The sequence below is a fragment of the Haplochromis burtoni genome, unplaced genomic scaffold (assembly GCF_018398535.1).
Source record: "Haplochromis burtoni strain Fernald_Lab_line unplaced genomic scaffold, NCSU_Asbu1 Contig_36, whole genome shotgun sequence".
NCBI lineage: Eukaryota > Metazoa > Chordata > Actinopteri > Cichliformes > Cichlidae > Haplochromis > Haplochromis burtoni.
The window spans coordinates 1,560,349-1,582,873 of NW_024582397.1; the positions used below are offsets into that span (position 1 = coordinate 1,560,349).

Below are 22,525 nucleotides of genomic sequence, written 5' to 3' on the forward strand. Positions count from 1 at the left end.
ATATTCCTGATATCTGATTAAAAAGTTATTAAACGAGGAAAAATCTGACTAGTTGGCTAGTGTGATGTAATTAAGTACTCAGTAAACAGCCAAAATTGAGCCTTTTGAAATGGATGAGGGTCAAATATTGGCTATACAAAGATTGTGTGTGTATATTTAAAAGCCATTTGAAACTGTTAGTCACATTTTCCAGTAATCAAATTGACTCTTAAATGTCACTGAAATGTGTGGCATTTTGTAACATGCACCAAATTGTACAAACATCATGGCGGATTATTTGTTTGCTGAATGGCTACCATTAACAGTGCCAACATCAGCAGTCACAGACCTAACGTCTTAGAATCATTAAAGATGTCACTGGCATTGTACATTTAATAAAACAATAATTTCCTTAACCCAATACAATTTCTGGTACGGACTGTTAAGGACAACGTTTAAACATCACATACATAATTTATAAAGCTTTTTTGGTCTTTGCACTTTAAGCACTTTGGTGTTCAGCATGTTGAACGCAGACTTGAGGAGGTGGTTATCGACCACCAACCTTGTGTGTGTGTGTGTGTGTGTGTGTGTGTGTGTATGTATATACAGTTTCAGTGTGAATCATTGAACACTCTCTAATCAAGAGAAAGAAACAATAAAGACTCTAAAAACTTTTTAACTGCACGACATTTTTTACTCTGCATTTAGTCTTGGGTTTAGACTTGTCAAAATGCCATTCTTAACTCACGCATCAGAGAAATATCTTTCAATAGAGTTTATGTTGTTGGAAGTGAGAAACGATGGATGTATCCAGAAATAAATTAAGCTTTGCACCAAATTGCCACTCACTGTAGTTCATCTTAAAGCCACTCCTTAGGACATGTCTGTGTCTTAATTTAAAAAAAAATGTGTGTCAAGTGTTGTGATTTGACCCACTGTTTTGAGTTAGAGCTTGATTTGATGTCCCTAAACCTCTCAGCAAAGAAAAAATGAGCTTACTGAAAACACACTGGGCCACCATTGGCAAATTTATGCACATAGCAGGTCAAGTAATCAAGCTACCACAATAAACTTGATAAAATACTGCAAAATATTGTTTCTCCTTAGCAAACAGAAGGGAACTGTTTCTTTAGAGTACTCACAGTTTTTGTCAAACCCCCCAAAAGTCTGAATCACTGGTGCTCGTGAGAGTAGGTAAGCAAGCTGTCCGTCGTGACTATCAATGAATGGTTTACATGGAGACATTAGAATATTAGAGTAATGAATATTCTTCATTTTGGACCAGACAGCCATTTCTGTCATTGCAAGGTAGTGTTGTTGTTTGTGTTTGTTTGTTTGTTTGTTTGTTTGTTTGTTTTAAATAATTGTCATCCCAAGTCAACTGTAGATGCTAAACTTGGTTGTTTAATGTTTTTTTACAATGTGGCCAACATAGGCTACGTCCACACGTACCCGGGTATTTTTGAAAACGCAGATTTTTCTATGCGTTTGCACCTTTCGTCCACACGTAAACGGCATTTTCGGTCCGTTTTCAAAAATACCCGTGTACATGTGGATGTAGCCATAGTTTAGCCCCCTGTGTACATTAAAAAAACAAAACAAAACAAAAACAACCATGTCACTAGAAACTCCCAAAATGATCAGTGATAATCTTGTCATAATTCAGAATTCAGTTAGTTTGATCTAATAACTAGGGGTGGGCGGTATAAATGATATCCGGTAGAAACAATATAAATTTGGCCAACAGTAGAGATTTTGACTATACCGCTCTACGCGATAGCGCATGTTGATGGTGTCATCAAGCTGCGCCTGTTTTGGTCGAAAGCATTGCAGCGGCTGCAAACAACATCATCTGCAAATTATGCCGGGCGACAGTCATAGCAAAGAGACGAAGCACTTTTGGAATATGGGGAAAGCCAAAAACTGCGCTTCCTCCACTTCCGTACCATTGATTCATTAATGCTGAATTCTCTCGCAGCTGCTCTATTCCCATGTTGTTGCAGTATATTAATGACTAACCTCGTATTGTGGATGGATTATCTCAGTTGTTCTCCTGACTGAAGTTTGGTCCGTTTACAGCATCCTGCCATGCGATTGCATTTGTCCCTAACCTCATGTTAACTTTGATCAAGTGGAAAAGTATTAGCGTCCATCTTTCAGCTTCACTGTGCTAATGTTATGCTAACATAGGTGTTTTGCTAGTGATCACGTAGGACATCATTATATACCAGCTAGTCCAACTTCAGTAACCCTACAGAAGTCACTGCAGACTCCTGACTACGGTAGCCGTAACGCTCTGGCAATCCATCGAGCGGTGCGGCTTCATAGCTTACCAAAGTCATACTAAAACATTTTTGACAGATTTCTGCGCGCTGTGTACAACATAAAATTGGTTTGAGGTCAGTAAGCACAACCAGAATTCATATATAAGGCACACTGTCGATTTTTGAGAAAATTAAAGGATTTTAAGTGTGCCTTATAGTGTGTAAAATACGTTATACAGAAGAAAAGAATATATCGCGATATATATCGTTACCGCACATGCTTCAAATTATACTGTGATATGGATTTTAGGCCATATCGCCCAGCTCTACTAATAAGTCTTTAAAAGGTGACTGATGATTTAATTTGATCTAATTTATGAATGTGGGGACCCAGAAGGATCAACCCTGGTCCTTCATGCTTACTACTGTTTCTTCTGAGAAAGTTGCTATGCGTTTTCTGCAAGCTCAAAATTGTCAAGCATCATGGTAGCTTATAAAGGTACCATGATTCCTTTATAGGCATCCAAAATGCCGGTTTTGATTTCTGTGATGGAGTTGCTTTCGTGACTCGTCAAGTGATGCCGTTGACAGTGGCATGCAGTCTGTTGACATCACATCTTCCGGTCAATTCAGCTTGCCCAGAAAACCCAGCCAAGTAGGTACTAAAAAAGTACCTGTTACCAGTTACTACCACTTAATGCAAGATCGCAAAAACCCAGTCAAGCTGAGTTGAGCCAGGACGAGTAGGTACTAGTGGAAAAGGACTAATAGTGTGTACAGACAGAGAGGAGAAAAAAGCTGCAGCCTGCAGACATTATAGGTAAATGTATTTCTCAGCACAGGCTGAATGACTCCCAAGACTTAAGATGTTGACGTCATAAACCTTTTTGGTACACTTTGTACATTTCCATTGATCACTCTGTCTTCGTTGCAGCAGTACCTCTTCAGTGGTGTGAATGAGGGAGACATGGCAGACCACACGCCACCTCTGGAGTCTGGCCAGCTTCTCAGCCCTGAACTCCCAATCCTGGCCTCACCACCACCCCCAGCCATGGTCAACGGGGAGGGCCCCCAGCAGGTACACTAATTTTTGTCCAGTATTAGTCACACTTACTGACTTAAGTCTGTTGGGCCCAAGTTCATTTCTGACAAAACTGCCTTGGGATTACATTTGAGGAAATTTGTTCTAAATGGTGCTTCTACTTTATCTGTTGGCATTTAGGTGTTCAGGTGTAGAGCTGCTGTGAGTTTGATTTCATTTCAGGGCTAAAGGTGTTTCTTTGTGTGTGTTGGGAGTATTAGCTATTGTGTAATACTTGAGTCAGAGATATTGATGCCATTGATCGCACTACATAAATGAACTCCATCAGTGAAATTGAGAATTTTTCACTGGTGCACTTAAAGCACTTCTACGCAAGTAGTAACACTGGAGGCAGTGACGGTAAATTTTTTGACCAGCATGGCAGAGACGCACTTCTGTGGGATTTTTACAGAATATCTACAGTCCAGCAGTGACTCCTGTGTCATTCAATAATAAATCCAAAAAGTGTTTGAAACCCTACATTTGTAAAGTTATTTACTATGGCTGACTGTTATATTTTATATGAAATTATATTTCTTTTTTTTTCTTTTTTTCTTTTTTTAGTAAGAAACTGTTATCAGATGAACTTAGATCCACCTCTTGTCAATTGCAATTTGTTTGAAGGCTTGTTTCAGATGCTAAACAAACTATACCGCTATAGTTCTTACTCAGTTCAGTATTGAAACAGCCAAAATGGGTTTTGCTGTGCTCACTTCATTTGCTCATTGAACAAATTTCACAGGCAAGAGGTGCCACTCCTCTCTCGGTTTTGATAGTTTTGCTATATATGTACAGGAAATGGATTGGACCCCACACCTGCCTCAATCATCTCTTGTCAGCATCAGGGTGAGATTGAGCGGTCTTGACAAGCCTCTGTGATATCCCTGTCATTTTGATGGTCACCAGTCCAATTTGTTTAAGTTTCCCCAACTTCCTGGGGGATGGCAGGGAATCCACAGTGATATCTTTTTGTCACTTCCCCAGTCTTATGCAGTTTGTCCTGATAAGACTTGCTAATATTAGCACTGCCTTACAAACATGCCTTTCTAGCCATTGCCGTCATTTTCCACAGTGGAAAAACCCTCACCTGAATCAGGCTTTGTTCAAACAGAGATCAAATTTTGCTTGCGGTGCTCAGCTATGGGTCTGTTGTCCTCAGGGAATTCGGTTACATTACCATCATCCACAAAGACCTTACCTGATTACCTGAACATGTTCTGTGTCAATGTTTAAACTGTTTAAAAATGTGAGGAAATAAAAAGCCACTTTTTCTGCCTGGTCTACATAATTACACCCCCTGCTCCTTGAAAATCACTTACATGTTACTTGCATATGAAAAACGAATACCAAAAATATGTAATTCAGCTTTGTTTTGTTTAGTTGTTTAAAAAAAAATAATCTTATAGAGCCCTGTCAGAAGTATATAACACATTAGAGTAAATGAAAATAAAACATGAATAAAATACAATAATGTAATCTTTACTTTCTGTTCACACACTAGTGGCGACAGAGCTTCCATGCAAGGTGTGGCATGCCATGGGGACTAACTTGGGGGCATGTTACATGGCCAGGGGTTAACCAAATACCATTCACTACTTTATACAAAAACTGTTGTTTTCTATTTAATATGACAATTTTATGTTTGGGCAGCACAATAGTGCAGTGCTTACCACAGCAAGGAAGTTCTGGATTTCTACTTCCTGTTCAGCCAGAGCCTTTCTGTGTTGAATTAGCATGTTCTCCCTGTACCGGCACAGTTTTCGCTTATGTACTCCAGTTTCCTCCACAGTCCTAAGCCATGCATGTTGAGTTGATTGGTGATTCTAAATTGTATGCAAGTAGTTTGTGGTTGTGTACCCTTTGGTAACCCTTATTTGGGTAGGTGGTTTGGAATGTGGATGAAGCTGTTGAAAGATGGCAGCAGAAATAAACATGGCACTTTTTTTTTTTTTTTGTGTTTATTGCTTTCCCTACCATTTTCTTTCTGTTGTCAAAATTGGACCTTGTGTGGTAGTTACTGCTGAGTAACTGCTTTATTAATAGTATATTTAAAAAAACAAATAAACACAATAAAAAAATAGATTTGGGTTGTGGATGAACATTTTTAACCAATAGCTTAAAAAATGACAAAAACTAAATATTGAGAACACAGTGCTGAAAATAGGAAATGTTCCACAAGGTAACCTTTTGGATAGCATCCATTATGTATGTGTTTTTCAATGAAAGGGTGACAAAACTGGATATTATGCGGTACATTTTCAAGGTCAACCTATTCCACCTATATCTATAATTTTTAGCAATGCTGTATGGGTACATGTCCTTGAAAATAAAAAGGCTTATTAGATACATAAGTAAGCAGTTGGGTGTGTCATGCTTGCAGTGGGTTTCCTGCTGGTGATGTTCTACTGTTCTTTTTTCCCCTTTGAAGAGCAGATAGTGGTGGTTCACACACACAAAGCATTGTGGCGCCCAGAGCACAGCAACTACATGTAATTTATTTTAACTATGATTAATATCTATTGATTATTTTCAGTCAGTCCATCAATAGTTTCAACTTTTATATCAGTGCCCTCATACAAATTAATTTGTCTGCACACCCACCTTCAGTGTTGGTTTTTTTTATGACATTATCTGACCCTAATCTTTGCATTTTCATGTTATTTTTATCTTATTTTTGACCATTTGATAAACACAAATGTCAGAAACATTTAAAGTGCTATTTGTAGTCTTGATTCTTATCATTTTTGTGCTGGTGATTTTATTTTACTATAGTCTAAAATCTCTTTTGTGAGGGACCAAACATTTTTGTAGGTAAGAAAAACCCTTCTGGGGTTATTTGTTGTTGTGTTTTGTTTGTTTTAGTACATTGTGCAGATGACATGTGGCACAGTTTGTGGCCACCTGAAAATAATACTGGCATTTTGCAATATTTCATATAGGGGTTACAACCCATCATTGTTTGAGTGATGCTGTAAATCTAATGTGTGTAGTGTTGTGTCTGAGGAGGTGCATAAATATCATGACAGCTGCAGAGTGAGGAGCAGGAACCACTGGAGGGGTCTGGGCCCTGACAGAATGAGGCAGGACTGAGGTGACAGTGAAGAGGATTCACAGCGATGGCTGACCCCTCTATTTCTGACCTTTAAGTTAGAGAAGCTACAAGAACACTTCTTTCTTTGTTCTTGTTTTTGTTGTTGTTGTTGTTGTTGATGTTTAGTTTAGTTTTTTCCCCCCTCTTTCTCCGGTCTTGACTTGGTATTAACGCTCTATTGGACCAATTATTCTGACTCACAGAGGAAGCTGTTGTCTGGAGGTCATTACCTGAGATGATTCTATTTAAGAGATGACTTTGGCTACAGTGTGATTCACTGCTTCTTTCCATTTAAGCTCCCCCTCCCCCCCCCCTTTTTTTTTTTCTGCTTTTGCCGTTTGGTTTGTAGCTAAATTGGTAACAGATGAATCAGTCTTTCTGTCAATGTTTAAGCCTAGCTAATGGCTTATGTACTTAGCTGTTGGCTGTGCTGATGGATATATGTTCTTTTTCTGTTCATTACTCTTTTTCATTAGACCTGCCATTTAATGTTTCTGTGCTCTTTGTGCTTATGTTCTTGTGTTTTGATGGATTTTAGGTCTGTGTTCGTAACCTAACAGATTGTAGGGAATTAGTATCAGTCCTTGGTACAGACGTCTTGCTGTGCAGTTTCTGTTAGAAAGCCTGCCAAGGAACCATCCAACCTTTTGGGAAATGTATATAATAGCTGCTTAATTCAAGACAAAGTAGCACATTTGAGAGAAGGCTTTGAAAGAACACTGAATGAAGAAATTGCTTTCACTTGTAGTCTGTGCAGATGCAGTCTTGTCAGTTTTCCATTTTTAACATGAGATGAGCTTTAAACATGAGAAGTCGACTTTGGTCAAGTGTAATACTCAGTATTAAATGGTAGATACAAAAACTGAAGCGGGGACATAGCCATGAGTCTGTGGTCTGCTTGTGGCTGTGTCTCATGCGTGGGCTACTGTTACTGTGGGATAGTGAGACCTCACTCCCAATTCAGCTGTCTCTAGTGTCGGCCAGACACAGGAGACAGGGCCTTGAATATGTGCCTCTCATAAGTTGCCAGAGGGCTTGAGATGTTGTGACAAAAATGCAACCCACTCTGCTTGTCTCCTGGTCAGCCACTGAATCATCTGTGAAGATGAAGGTGAGCCCACTATTTGTCAACTATTGTGAGGGGGTGAACAGTGCGTGACTCAGCAGTGTTTAGGACACTTTCCTCTAAGCCAGTAAGATGAACCACCATCACTGCTGCACCAGTATTCAGAAGAGACACAAGTACTAGTTAAGCATAGGCACAGTATTTCTGAGCTGAGAAAAAATATCCAGTTATCAGTGCAGATGATTTTCCTATTTGCCATCTGTGTATTTTGAAACCAGATACCAGAACAAGGGCTGGATCAGTTTGTAAAAACGTACACTCACCAACTAACATCCTGTAATTGACAAGCCGTTAGCCAAAGGTTAAATAGTAATAAGTTAAAAAGAAAAAAACACGACACTATTGTTTCAACATCACAACCACTAAGCCCCTGTTTTGTTGTGTTGTAATCTTATTTAGCCACTGCTTACCAAATGCCTTCCCTGTAAATTTTTTAAAAACTGCACCCCATTGTCAAATGTGTAGGCTATAAAAAAAAGAAAATATTACTGTGACTTCATAACCCTGGATTAAGTAAAGGTTTGGCCGTGTTTTAAGAGACTACAAAGCTTTTGCAATAAACTGGCTGACAGACCTATGGCATCATTCATCTTCCCCCTGCTACTGATGTGAAGAGACCCACTGCTTGACAGTTACTGCTGGTTGGAAGCTGACTCTTGGTTTTCACTTCACTGTCTACAAGCATTCGCCTTTGCGTCCTTTTTAAGATGCACAGGAAATCAGGCTTTGCCTTTCTGTAACTAGCATTTATTTAGATGTGTTGTTAACAATTTGGTGATAAGTTATATGGAGCTCATTACCTGCTGTGGTTTAAGAGGGCACAAGATGACTGCTGGCAGAGAGTTTGCAGACGTCTGCAAGTTTTTGTTCTGCTTGCTTAACAGGTTTTTGATTAATTGCTTTCCTCTAGTTCTAGATTTTCTTGTACTTATGGCGAATGGGCATTGTTGGTGAGCTTCATTCTTTCCACTCTGGCCTTTGCTTTGAAGTATCTGCTGTGTGTGAAGAGCTTTGGCGCACCCTCATGCAGACATACAATGACACTTGACACACATTGCAGTGGTTACTGAAATAATTACAGCATTTTATCAAAACATGCTTTCAAATGCAAAAGCAAATTGCATGTTGACAACTACAGTTGATAAAGGTGTGGAAGGAAGTAATAACTAGATTTGTAGGGAAAAAAAAAGCTTTTTTGTTATTATGCACTAAAATGCCATAAGTAGTTTTTGTAGCAGAGATTCTGCCCCCTTTTTGACGACACTGAATTTGGCCGTTATGTCAGCGAAATAGGTGAAGCCAATCTTAGTCAATGGCCCCATTCGGAAATATGAAGACAAATCCCTTGGGTGATGTAATATGATACATTGTGCTCTTTAGGTATCTTGAGACAGTATTTTTTTTTTTTTAAAAACAAAAAACAACCCAACAACAAAATGCATAAATATGTAGCAGGGTTTCTAAGGTAAATTTAAACTTTTAACTTTGGTTGTTTTTTGTTTTTGGTAGAAATCTAGAAGAAAACATGGGCAGTGGAAAAGAATAACACATGAATTTCAACTGACCAAATAGTGACCAAGCTAGAAAATCTCAGCTAGGAAACAGACTTTGAGTCCAAGGACTGTTTTGACAGTGGAACAAAGTGCCTTCGCTTTAATGAGAGATTGCTTTGGAAGCAGTACACTCAGCACAGCACTTCACAAGTGTGGGCTATGTGGTAAAGTAGCCAGATGGAAAGTGCTCCTGAGTAGGGGAGAAAAAAAACAAGCCAAAAGTAACAGGGCTGTGCATTACTTGCCTAGCACTAGTTTCACTGTCAAGCATGGTGGTAGAAGCATGGCAGTGATTTTCCTAAATATGTGATAAGAAAAGATGAGAGCCAGCTATTGAAAATCTCTCTTGACTATCATTATGCTGTTGACATCCTTTTTTTATTTGTAACTATGCACTCATTTCCCAGCCATTGTTGGAATTGGTTGAAAATTGACTCCAAACTATACGCAGCCCAGAACCTTTCCAGAAATGTAACTACATCTCAGAATGACGTAGTAAAGGATTTCCAGGCCCTATAAACATGGCAACTTGATTTCAACAACAGAATGTGCTATATTGTAATTGTGTTGAGCTATTATTGCTTTGCAGTAGCTTCAGTTAAAAAGACTATTTTAAATTTATTAGCTCCAGCTGGATTGAAATGCACATAGAATCTCTGGACAGTAACAGTTGACCCAGTAGTATTTGGAGGTGGAATAAAAGAGTGATGCAAAGATGTAAAACATGTGGGATATACTGTCATTTATTTTCAGTTGATTATTATTTGTAGGGATGTCATGATACCAGAAATTTAGTACATCATATGAATAGAATTACATGGTTTTAGTACCAAAGAAAATGATCTTTGCATAGAATTACACTCCTTTATTTAAAAAGTCATTTCAAATCGTTGAGACTATGGCAGTCAGTAATTTAAAATGTTATCATTATATTGTGTTTACCATAGCTGGAGAGTAGCCTAATGTTACAGTTACATAGTGAGAATAGTCAAATCTTCAAGTCAGGCTGTCAAAATAAAAAAGAGGTAGAGAGAAAATCCAAATCAGCTTAAGAAACAAACTGTACTGTAATTTATTTGGGATTTTTGCAAAACGGTGATCCCAACAGTGCACCCATTTAAATAGAATGCATCATTATTTTGCTCTGATAGTACTGCTGGTATAATAGTTAAGTTGATCAGGTATAAATTGCCTTTGTCTGCATATAGAAGTCAGTGGTGAATTACTTGAATTTTTTTGTTTTTCTTATTGTCTGCATACCAGCATTTCAGTTCAGTTAGCTAATTGCTCAATTCTTATTATTGGCCAATTAACTTTTTAAATATGTAGATTTTGAAAGGTAAAAGTCTTGAATTCACAAATTTCAAACGCCAATTATCCCCTCCACTAAATTGTGAAATATTCATATGTAGTTTGAAAACGACAATAAAAAAAAAGGTTGTCTGTTTTTTGTGCACTGTAATATAAATATATACTTGTATTTTTTTTTTAAATTGAAGTACAGATTAATATAGGTCAAAACCATTTAAAAGCTATTACTGTATATCATTTTATATACTGACTTAATGCAAAGCTCAAACACCCTGTCAGTCAGTAGTGTTTGGTCAGTATTGATGTGTGTTTAGAAAGGGATGATCTGATATCCTCGTGTTGGTGTTGTTCCCAGACCATCATGAAAATGTTGTTCCAGGTTCAACATTGCAAGTGACCAATCACATTGTTGTGACGTTATTCCTTTGCGCGCCAAGCCATTCGTGCATTTATGAAATTCCAATGTTGCAAGGACAATATCAATTCTGCGTACTGTTTATTAAAGGGTTACGGTTAGGGTTAGGGTCGGGGTCTGTTGATCGGCAGACAGAGGCGGTTTCACGCAGCTTAAGTACAGTTTTTTGTTTTACGCCGGTTTTTCCCGAAGTCGCAAAAGTATGACGTCACAACATTCTGATTGGTCACTTGCAATGTTGATCCTGGAACAACATTTAGTATGATGATCTGGGAACAACACCAACACGAGGATATCAGATCAACCGTTTAGAAATATGATGAGGCATAAAGTAGAGAAATTAAAACTAATTAACTTTGTAAACAAGATGCCAGTGGAAGCTGTTGTGTAAATGAGATGTATGAATCTGTATGACTGACTGTGTGCTTTGGTAATGCTTTGTAGTTGCTCTAATACATATAACAGATTATCCTCTCTAAATTAATGGCACAGAGAAGAAGACGGTTATTTACAACAGTATGAAAACCTCTTTAAATGATTTTATTTTTCAGGGTTTTTTTTTCCCCCCTATCCCCTTATGTAACGTTTCCAGGGTATCCTGGAGGGTGGAGAATCATTAAATTGGTTTGAATCATCATTGCACACGCAAGTGTATGCCATCAGCTGCAGGGAGACTGCGTTAGTTCCTGGCTAGTTCCGACACTGGCAGGATTTTTCCCTGTGTCATTTGGCTCCTGCTTCCTGTCCACCCAGCTGCTATCTCGCATCAACACACAGTAAACAATTAAGAGGAACAAATAGTGAGAAACCTGAACTCTGAGTCACCAACGGCAGAAAAACGTCAGAGCTAACAGCCACAAACGCACAGAACAGCCCCATTCTCCTGGGTAATAAAACACAGCAGTGGCCACCTGTGTGACAGCGTGTGCGTACTGATCCTCAATCTCTTTGCATAGGGCTCATACTTGGATGCAGATCTTTAAAGCAGTGAGAACAAGATATACTGCTTAACCTTTGGACACACTGGTTATATAAATTTGTGGCAGCTTAACTGAATTGTGTTGTTCCCTGTTGTGAATGTAACTGGGAAACCATTGCACATTACAGTGCTTAGTCATCTGTGTGAAAAGTAACCTTTGCAGCATCCTAGCACTTCTTCAGAGTCTGTCTACTTACAAATAAAGTCATCACGCTGTTGGTCTTTACTGTGTCTGGACATTTAATACAGACAGCCAGCTTGGGTTGGAGATGGGCACAGAGGTTTTTGGAGCCAAGCAGTGACGTTGTGGATCTTTCTGCTTTGTTTTTTAAAAATAACTTTCTCCTTAATCTTTGTTGTTCTGCCATTGTCTGTGGTAGCACCTAGGCTGTGCTCAAATTATTAATTAATTCACTTGCACACTCATTCAATCACTATATAGTGTTGGCTGTATTGTAGGCTCACTAGGACATAACTGGAGACAATTGTTTATACATTTCAGACACTACATGTATGTACTGCTGCTGAGATTGTAGACCATGCGCACCTCAAACTTGCAACTAAAAAAGTAAAGTATGATGGAAACTGCAGGTGTAACTGCGTTATTATATAATAATAATAATACACTAATTATGAAAGAAAATTACCATTTCAAGTTGCAAATTGCAAATATTTCATAAGTAATCTACTTAAGTATGTATCACAAATGTATGTACAGTTTAGACTGAGCATTTAAAGTCTTGAATATGGCTCTCCTGTTTAAATCTGGCACCCAATGGGTGGGTAATATTTACAGTTGTATTTTTGAATGGCAAGACAAAGTTTCTGAATTCCCTGCTTATTTACTGAGTAGTACATTATATGGTCAGGCAGATATAGTCCTGCAAAAGCTTTCAAATTTGGCACGCTGATTGGGGCTAAATTGGGATCTTACAGACTTGGACACCCGTAAATGATCAGAACATAAGGTATTGTATTGCTATTGCTCGGATTTGGGCATCTTCACAGCATTCTTGCGCCATATTTTATTTTCATTCAACATCCCATTTTGAAAAAGCGTCCCTGGACCTATGGTTAACTGCTGAACTGCTTGAACCTGTCATTGCTGTTTGCAGCTATATTTGACAGTAGGATTTTAAGTTAAGCTTTACATCTGAGCTTCCTGGGGATGTAAGAGCTATGTTTGTGCATGACACGTGGCACTATCAAAAGAGGAACTTGTCTTATCTGAAAGTGATTTATCTTTTATGGTGTCGTTCCCCCGCCCCATTCTGCAAAGTCAGTTTATGCATTAAAAATGTTAGATGTAGTTATTCTCAAACTAGTAGTTTTTTTGTTTTGTTTTTCCCTGCTTCTTGTATATGTGGCAGGTTCTAAGGTCTCAAAAAAACGCACCAAATCCATTTGCTTGTTTCACTAATGGCAAGATGATGTTTTCAGTTTTGTTTTATTTTGTTTTAAATTCAGAGGATGATGAAGGATAAATGATTACAGATGAATAAGTAGATTTTGCCTTTTTGCGCTGTAGTTACTCTCCACTTAGTAAGCAGTTGTCCATAATTATTTTGTGTGGACACACAATAATGTCTACAAATTGCATGGTTGAATGACTGCAATATTTTAGATTAAAAAAATTAAAGGCAAGTGAAATCAAGCTGAAGGTTCACTATTCATATTTCACTTTGTGCTTTAGTCCATAACTGCCTGCAGGAAAAGGAAAAAGAATAAAGAAAAAGCCTAATGATTATATCCATTTCTTTTTAGTGTGTGTGAACTGCATAAACTAAAGTTTACCTTTTGAAGTGTTTTTTATTTGATTTTGATGTTTTACAGTCAGATTGTGTGATTTTTGTTTTGTGGAAGAGTTTGTTGTACTCTTTGTTCAGCAGTGTCAGTGACGCAGAATATTGGGTAACTTGACATACGCTGATCAAGTGATCAGCACTGTCGCTTTAAGGAACGATCCATTTGGAGTAAATGAGGACAGATGTTAGTAAAGCACTGAGTACTTGCAAGCTGTGTGCGTTGTCACTATACAAATAATCTCTCGTTTTGTTTCATTTTTGCTGCTTTCTGATCTTTAAAGACAGCACAAATGACACGAGGCTGGAATTGTCACAAATGCAGGAGCTCTGCAGTTGAACTCCTACCACCTCATCTCCGCTCAAATTGATCGGAGTATTAAGAGGATGTACGGCATGTTGCTCTGTGAATGGGAGAGAGAGACAGGGAGAGTATGAGGGGGAGGGAGAGAAGGGAGGGCGAGGGCGAGGGAAAGGGACTGTAGCGTAGTCGTATATGTCAGCCTCAGAAGCTGCGTGGGTCGCTCAGCTCCCTCACGCCATTGTTGTTGTTGTGAAAAAGAGAGAACAAAGGACTCCCCATGCTGTGGACCCCTTATACCTTTGCCGGCTCAGCTGTGCCATGATCACACCCTGATGGAATGCTCTTGAAATTAACCATATTAAGGAGCACAGCAGGCGTTAACTGAGCTGGCACGCAGTCAGTCACAGAGTCAAGAAGGGAACTGGAGAGGGAACTGAGGCATCATCTAAAGTCCTCCTTATTTTTGCTCCTGATTTCTTGGGCTCATCTGCCTCCTTTTCCGGAGAGTGGCTACTGCTGATAACGTTTCAATCCCTTCTGTGAAGGTTTGGCGTGGACATCGCTGTGGCTTATTTGTTGAAGGGGTTGCTGTGGATACTGACGGTAGGGAGGCTGCACTAGAGCCAGAGGCGAAAGTGAACAAGCCGCCTGCTGCAGAGAGAGACGCTGTTTGAGCAGATGCGGCTGAACCACGCTAAGCAAGCATGAGATTTATGAACTACTTTGTGTAAATGCTACGTCCAGTGCAAGAGACCGATCTCCATATTACTGCACTCCTCGCATCTTGTCAGTTTCTTCCTGGACTTTATGCAGGAGTTCATGGAAGTGGAGGATGTTAAAAGAAAACATCCAAGCCAGATGTGTTAGCATCGCAGGTCATGTGATTTCTCATGAGGGTTGGGTGAAATGGTGGAGGGTCTGATAGACCCTGGAGCATCTTTTCCTTTCTGTGACTGCGTGAACAGAGACGCTTGAATGAGAAAAAGCAATGCGGGCAACAGTAAGTAGCAGTCAAATCTTTCGCAAGCAAAATTTCCTTTGTTTGATTTTTATTGGCTGGCAGTGAATGTCACAGTATTGATTACAACAGTAATTTCCAGTGTAAAATTAAATGGGGGAGGAAATATCCTACAAAGCATATTTGCTTCAAATCAAAGAGAGTGTAAAACAAACATACACATGCAGCCGTCTCTGAAGTAGCGAGACTTTGATTCACTTAAACCTCCCTTGCCCCTCCCACCACCTCCATCATCTACGCTTGCTGCTGACGCTGCTTGTGTGGGTTTGTATGGACATATGAGGCTCTGTGTGGCAGGCAAAGGGCTCTTTCCTCTCCCTGCTGAGCACATGAATGGGAGCAGTGTCAGAGATGGAGGTGCTGATGATTTCAGTGCTTGAAGCGAACCATAGTCAAAGCCCTTTGCTAGAGGAGTGTAGATTCTATGACAGCGACTTCCACAAGAGTGAGGTAACTAGCTCCCACACACAGTGCCAGGCAACAAAAGCCTAGTTGCGCATGTTTCAGACTTTAAAAAGACAAGTTAACGGAATAATCAGTTTGTGATCTTGATATCTTCATTTTCTAACCTAAGCTAACCTGTTATTTAATTGAAAAGAGAAAAATAATGATTGTTATAAACTTACAATAACACTTTGGATGCAGCTCTTAAAAGAAAGGTTATATTGTCAGAGACCTTGAAGGTGATTGGAAATGTCTTTACAGACCAAAGTGTGCTTTTTAGTTTGTGCTTTCTTGGTTGTTGTTGGGTTTTTTTTTTTTGCTTTTTTTTTTCCTGGTCTTTTGTAAATGACATAAGCAGTGTGACTCATTGTCGGCTACGTAGCTGTGTCTTTTCTTAATCAACAAATTTGTCTTTCCTGTACATTTGATTTAGCTGTGGCGAGAAACTGTTTTCCAGCAAATTATATTTTATATTATCATATTGATTTTTGTATATTTTTTTTTTTTTTTTTTTTCTTTTTTGCGATTGTGGTTTTTACCTTTTTGACTTTCCTGAATTATACCTTCTTTAGGGTATGAGACGGTTTAATTATTTTAAAGTTATTCATTAAGCATGGCACTTTTGTAGGTCATTCAGTATGCCTTCACTGAAATGAGAGTTTGAAACTCATATTTTTCTGTTTGTCATCTTGTTTGCTTTCTCACAGGTAATCCTGGTGCAAGTAAACCCAGGTGAGGCCTTTACTATTCGACGAGAGGATGGTCAGTTTCAGTGTATCACAGGTAAGAAGAAGCGTTGATCTTTTTAGTCTAAATTTTTATCTGTGTTGTCTAATATGGCATAACGTTCAGTTAAGTCAGTCTTAACTTCTTTTTTTTTTTTTAACCTCACTGGATGTTTTTCACCCATCTTTATTCATTAATGCATAGAGACAAAAAAAACCAAAAACGTATTTTCTTAGTTCTGTTTTTTGCCTTTAAAAATTAGTTCATACAATGTCATTTGTTAATCTATTTTTGGAATATAATAGTTTCCCCAGCATTTTAAAGAGATAATTAGGCGTTGTGTTTGACTATGTGTTTTCTGCATAAATAACACGGCAACAGTATTAGATCAAGGTTTAATTTTCATCCTCACCTTGTACATATGAATACATATAAAATGTTAAAGCTTCAAACTCACTCATTTGCAGCAGAAATCATCAACAGCTAATGAAAAATAAGGCACCTGCATGACTGTCGCTCAACTGAAGACCCTTTTCTGGCATTAGGTAGAGAAGGCGTGGCTGTCAGATAATCATATTAATCTTCACTCTGCATCACGTTTACAAAGAGAAAATGAAAGTTGAAATGTTTGGATAAACTTAGCCTTGGGAAAACTAGAGACCTAGAGGGGAGTAGGACAAAGGGAGATTAAGTTGAGCCTAAAGTCAAAGTTGGGCTGGTAAATCTGATCATTCTACTTGTATGTTCGTCATTTAAGTCATGGTGGTTGGTAGTGGTACATTTAACTGCTTCATATCTTAAAGCATGCATAATATTTTCCACCGTTACGTATGTAAATGGGGTGGAAAAATTACTATAGGAGGGGTTGTATTGAATTACAGGGTTGCAGTAGTGTTAATAAAGTGCTTGATGAGTGCGTTTTTTTTCGTTTTTTTTTTTCTCAGGATATGGTAATCTGATTAACACAGATTCTGTTCTTGTCAGTTATTTCCTTTATGTGGAGTCATTCAGCTTGGTTTTTTCGCCTTGAAAGAGAGGAAGTTGGTGAGGATGCAGTGACGTATTTTTACTGAAAAAATATCAGAATGGTAGTCATGTGTCATAGCTCTCAGCTTGCTCAGTGCCATAATTGCACGTATAGTTTCAGTTACAACAGCGACTAGTTCAAAGAATGGCATATGACAAGATGTTTTTAAGACAAATATCTTTAAACGCGCTTAAAGGACAGATTCTTGTTCTGTAGTATGTGATGTACATGTGGTCATGCAAGCATTATTTAAGTGTGTTTTGTTTACTATAATCATTCCATCTGTCTTTAAAGTTAATAAGAGGCTTCAGCATTCTGAGACTGTTGAATCAAATGGGTATCTTCCAAAGGTACCGTGGTTTAAGTATGAAGTTCTTTATTTTCTTCATCTGGACACTGTTTTCCTTGTCAATATGGCAGCAAGAGGATAACATGAAGAATTAGATGCCTACTGAAAAGCACAGTTAGTTTGGAAGGTATTCATTTGACTTGTCAAACTCAGACTGCTGAACGCTCCTATTACGTTTGCTGAACTTTAGAAGAGAGCTTTTTTTTTTTTTTTTTTTAATCAAAGCCTTCAGACTTTGTCCCTCATCACTTGAATTACACATAAGGAGGAGACCTGTGACCATTGTAAACGGGAGCAGTGATTAAAGCAAGCAAAACCGGTTTTGTGTACTCATCCGATCACATGTACTGTTTTTAGAAGACTTAAAAATGAGTGAGCCTATTGTTTAACACAACAAACTAACAAAAAAAGATGTTAACAAAATGTGCATTATTTATACGAATCTAGCATGAGAAATGCTTGATTACGCTCAGTTAATATGTAATTTTGTTCTCTTTATATTCTTCTCCCTCGTCTCATTAAAAATCCATTGTCCTGATGAATGGTGCATCTGTAATCTATATATCATAATGTTAAAGAAAAATATGGCATAATTACAGTGTTTAGTAGAGGGCTTGGGGCAAAAGATGTTTGAGTAAGATGTGTTACTCATGCTTATTTGTCCTGATGGCATTTCCTTTTCCACAATTGTTGGTGATTACGCTGGCTTTGTGACAGCAACAATGAAGTCTAGCCCTAACGTGTTGCTGACAGTGTGAAGGAGGGGAAAAAAGTGCCAGCGTAGTTGTAGGAGGGAGCGTCGTGGTACCATAATTATAAATGATAAATTGTAGTTGCCCGGAGAAAACATTGATCTGAAAATGATTTGCTTTGTTTATGGCTTGGTACATGGGACATCCTGCCCTGTATTGACATTTCCTCGAGCTCATAGCCACTCTTGTGTTCTCTCTCTCCAATTGTGAATTTGATATGATAAGGAAAAAGATGTTAACATAGTGTGATTAATTTCTGATACCCTTTGGGACCCCATTAAAGGCATTCAGCATTGTAGGGCACATTTAATGATTTCCATATAGACTGCTGCTTACTGTCTCATTGTGTCTGGGCCTTTTGTCTATACCATGTGGCATATAGAAATAACTATGAGATGACATGCCCCAGGGATCTATAGTTAAATGACAAAGGAGTTATAGAAAGTGATACTGCCCAGCCAGGAAGCCATAATACAGTGTGCTCACAGCAGGGGCTCTTCTCCCTACTCCTCTCTTCTGAGTTCTCACACAAGTCCCCCATTATGAGCTTAGTAAACCTTCCTAATAGGGAGCAAGCATGCATAGTTTCCATCAGAGGAGAAACAAGGAGCTGAGAGGTGCCACATAGATCAGTGTGACTGCTACTAACTGGCCTGTCACAGGGTGCACTCATCTCTCTGTGACGTGAATAGAGGGATGACTCACCGCTTGCAGTGCAAGGAGGGAGGAAGAAGTGTGTGTGTGTGTGTGTCTGTTTGTGCTTGCAGGCATGCATGCATGCATGCATGTATGTGCTGGTTGATTGGGTTGTTTTTTTTTGTTTTTTTTTTTCCCCTCCCTTGTTTGTTCAGAACAACCCATACAACACAACAATATCTCTGTTCACTTAAGTGTTTAATGTGCACGTGTATGCTTCCATCTTTAACCCTGTTGTGTATGATGGTATCACAAAGCCAAAAGGATCTGGCTTACGCACTTTTTGCTTTATACGACATCATTTTGTGTACTCATATATTCACATATTTTTAGCAGCGTAATGTGCACAATTTCTGTGTGTTACGGCATGGCAGCCAGGTTAATAGGAACGCACAGTCTTGTTAAATGTCGTTTATAGAAGGCGTTTGCCTTTTTGCTAAGTTGGAGGCGGGACCTGAGATGATAGAATCTAATTGGAGTGGCCATTTACTGTGCTTGTGTTGGGTAACTTTCTTGCCACAAGGAGAGTGGACATGCCCTCACAGTTTCAGGCCAGCACTCCCTAATTTGGCTTTCTCTTTACCTACTTCTAGATGCCAAATCTAGACGTAGATGAAGAAAGCTGCATCACTGGAATCTGTAGCCACCTGATAAGCTTGGTGACAGATGAGGCAAGTCAGCTTCAGGACCACTAGGTTGATTAAATCCACTTCTTTATGTGATATAGCCTTGCGGTGATTCACCATCACTTTGGATGATTCAGTCAGTGGTTTATGGCATAAAGCTCTGTCTAGTTCTACAGGGCTTATTGAACCTGATAGTGATTTGCCATTTTTTTCACAAAAAATCAGTCATTTTGGTATTGTGACAGGAAGCTAAAAATAGTGTGCACAGACCTTCATGTTACTGAGCAGACACACACCCTTACTCAGTTTGATTATTCAGTCCTTCTGCTTACGTGTCCCTTATCTCTGCTGAGGCTGTCTCACAGCTATGAAACACTTCACTTCATTTCTGATGATCTGCAGGTGTCTTTAGTCTTTCTTTTTCCCCATTGAAGAAAGTTACATCTATCATATCCTGTGCCTTAAACTGTCTACACTGTATACTATGGTGTAGTCCGTTTTGAGACTGTTTTGATGACAATTTATGTTCAAGAAGTTCTACGAAAATAATTCCTATGATTTGAGTTTTTGGGGTTGAGTTAATTTGATCCACTTCACTTGCAGTATCATCAACTTGAATTTTTTGAGCTTGTTAGTGCATACTAACCTTCAGAAAAACTGTTTCAGATAGGCTACCCTGGAAAACTCTATGTATGTAACCATCACGTTTCCCCCCCCCCAACAACAGGAAAAACAAACATTAAATGAGAATTTCAAATATGGATTATACTTTTTCTGTCGCTGCTTAATTTTCCACCACCTCTTTAGGTGTAATTTATACTTCAGTGTTAAATCTATATGGAGTCTGTGATGTAATCTACACTAGTGTCTACTGCTGTTGCTGAAATTTAAACTGGTGTGCCTGCACTTAGGCAGTTTGTCTCTTCAAATTAAAGCATTCTCCTCCTGTCTACCTGAAAAAATGGTGGCAGAAGAAGTGGCCGCTGGAAATGTTTAGAATGAAACAATGGTAATGAATGAACCCTTCGTAATTGGTGCAACATTGGTCCAACGTTACTCAGTCTTCAACTGAGTAGCTAAGGCCATCATGAAACGGTTGCTGGTGGCACAGGCTACCAGCAACCAGTGGTCAGCCTATTATTTTAACTGGAAATAAACAGAAATTTGGATGAATTGCATCATTTAAAATTAAAATGTGAACAGCTGTAGTTGGACTTCTTTTCATACACAACACCCTTTCCCAAACCACAGCCATCACATATGGTTTACAGGATTGGGCTGCAAACATCAAACACATTAGCACTATTTTTATGCTCATCACCTCCCCCACCTAACTCCAAGGACATGTACACAAACATGTGGATGCAGACAGTTCATTCACAGCTTCTGCAGTGAGTAGCTCTAAGAATGACTGAGCTTGTGAGTCATTCTCCCGCTGCTGCGTTGATACCAAGGGAAAGGGGTAAAGAGGATATGATGGGGGGGGGGGGGGGGTCAACTTAACCCCACCCTCCACCCCCGTTTAGGCAGTTGGGGGATGTCCATAGCAATAAGATGGTTGCATGTCTCTTAAGCTGTTTTTGTGTTTGGGAAATTATCATTTCAGACATCATAACTTTATGTCAGGAAACTGTTTTTAAAGTGGAATCTTTATTTCCTGAACATAGTCAGATAATTCATTATTTACAAAAAAGTGCCCCCTGTAGTCATGGCCCCTCTCTTGTTCTGGTTTAGTCTGGCTTACAGCAGTATAAGCCTCTGATGTTCTGTAATAAGCACAAGCATGAAGGTTACTGACTCCCTCCCTTCCTGTAAACGTCATTCATACCGGTGGGGGCTGCAAGACTCACACAGATGCCTTAACATTTTTAGGATATTCAGATTAACTTTACAAATACCCAAGAAAATGTCTATTTTTTTCTTAAAATGTTCAATTGTTTACAGCTTCCTCAAGTTCTGGTTTGCACAGTTCCCTCTCCTTTTTTTCTCCTCCTCTATCTGGATAGATTGGTGATGGTTGGATGCTAGCAGGCATATTTTGGATCAGCACGGTGTCTGAGGATGGGTGTACACATGCAGCCTTTGTAATCTGATAATAAAATGTTGTGCTTGCTATAAATTACTGCCTTCTTAATTTGATGAAAGATATTTCCCGCCTAAAAGAAAAATGCTATATCATGCAAAAAAGGGAACCATTTGCCACAGTGTCATCACTAAAAATTCAGGTTATGGTTTTAAGTTCTAATTATTACTTTTTGGGATTATTGACAGTTCAGTACTTCCTTTTCCCTTGCTTGGGTGTAATTATTATCCACTGTCAGTAAGTGTTCTTGCATTCCCTTGCCTACCCTAACTCTCCTCTTTATTTGCTGATAGAGACAATTTATTAGCTCTAATTAATCAAGCCCACTTCATCTTTATAGGACCACAGTTCATCGTGTTGCCAGTGAGAGCTCATTGAGAGCGCCCATATGAAAATACTGACTGTTGTTCCCTCTGAATGCTTTCCTGGATTTTTACACTTGTCTCTTAACCCAAACAGACTCTATGTAGCTTATCTGCTTCTTTGTAGTCTTCAAATGTAATTGAGGGTTCATCGAACATCGGATTAAACCTAACAGTTTGCTTGTATTATAGCAAGCAAATTTTATAATCTATTATTTCAACACCACATCTGCCAAGTTTTGTATTTTTGCAGCATGCACGTGACGTTCCGCTTGACTGTTTTTGTTATTGAGCCCCATTTTAAGACAAGCGGAAACAGGTGGGTGCTCAAAGGGCCTCAGCTCATTTTTGTGTATGTGAACATGTATGCAGCCTTTTGAAAAGTCTTTAACTCCTAGAGGAATACTGATACTTTCTTTTTCTTAATGAGTTTTTCTTTTTTCTGTGGCAACTTCCTCTGGAAGGCTGGCACTCCATGGCCACGTCAGCACAACCAGTGCTTCGGTTGACTCGGGGAGGAGGGGGGTGGGGATG

General features: G+C 38.9%; 1 protein-coding gene across 4 annotated transcripts in view; it reads left to right on the forward strand.

Annotated features, from left to right (window-relative positions):
• fndc3a (fibronectin type III domain containing 3A) overlaps nucleotides 1-22,525 on the forward strand; it is a 47,730-nt gene that overhangs the window by 5,113 nt on the left and 20,092 nt on the right. For 2 of the 4 annotated variants that reach the window (XM_005926513.3, XM_014334921.2), the window contains exons 2-3: nucleotides 3,181-3,324; nucleotides 16,078-16,153. In XM_005926513.3, the coding sequence (XP_005926575.1) occupies nucleotides 3,214-3,324; nucleotides 16,078-16,153 (187 nt within the window). In that variant the 5' untranslated portion in view covers nucleotides 3,181-3,213. Of the gene's footprint in view, nucleotides 1-3,180; nucleotides 3,325-14,067; nucleotides 14,909-16,077; nucleotides 16,154-22,525 lie in introns of those variants that run through there. The other 2 variants (XM_014334922.2, XM_014334923.2) reach the window with 2 other exon arrangements.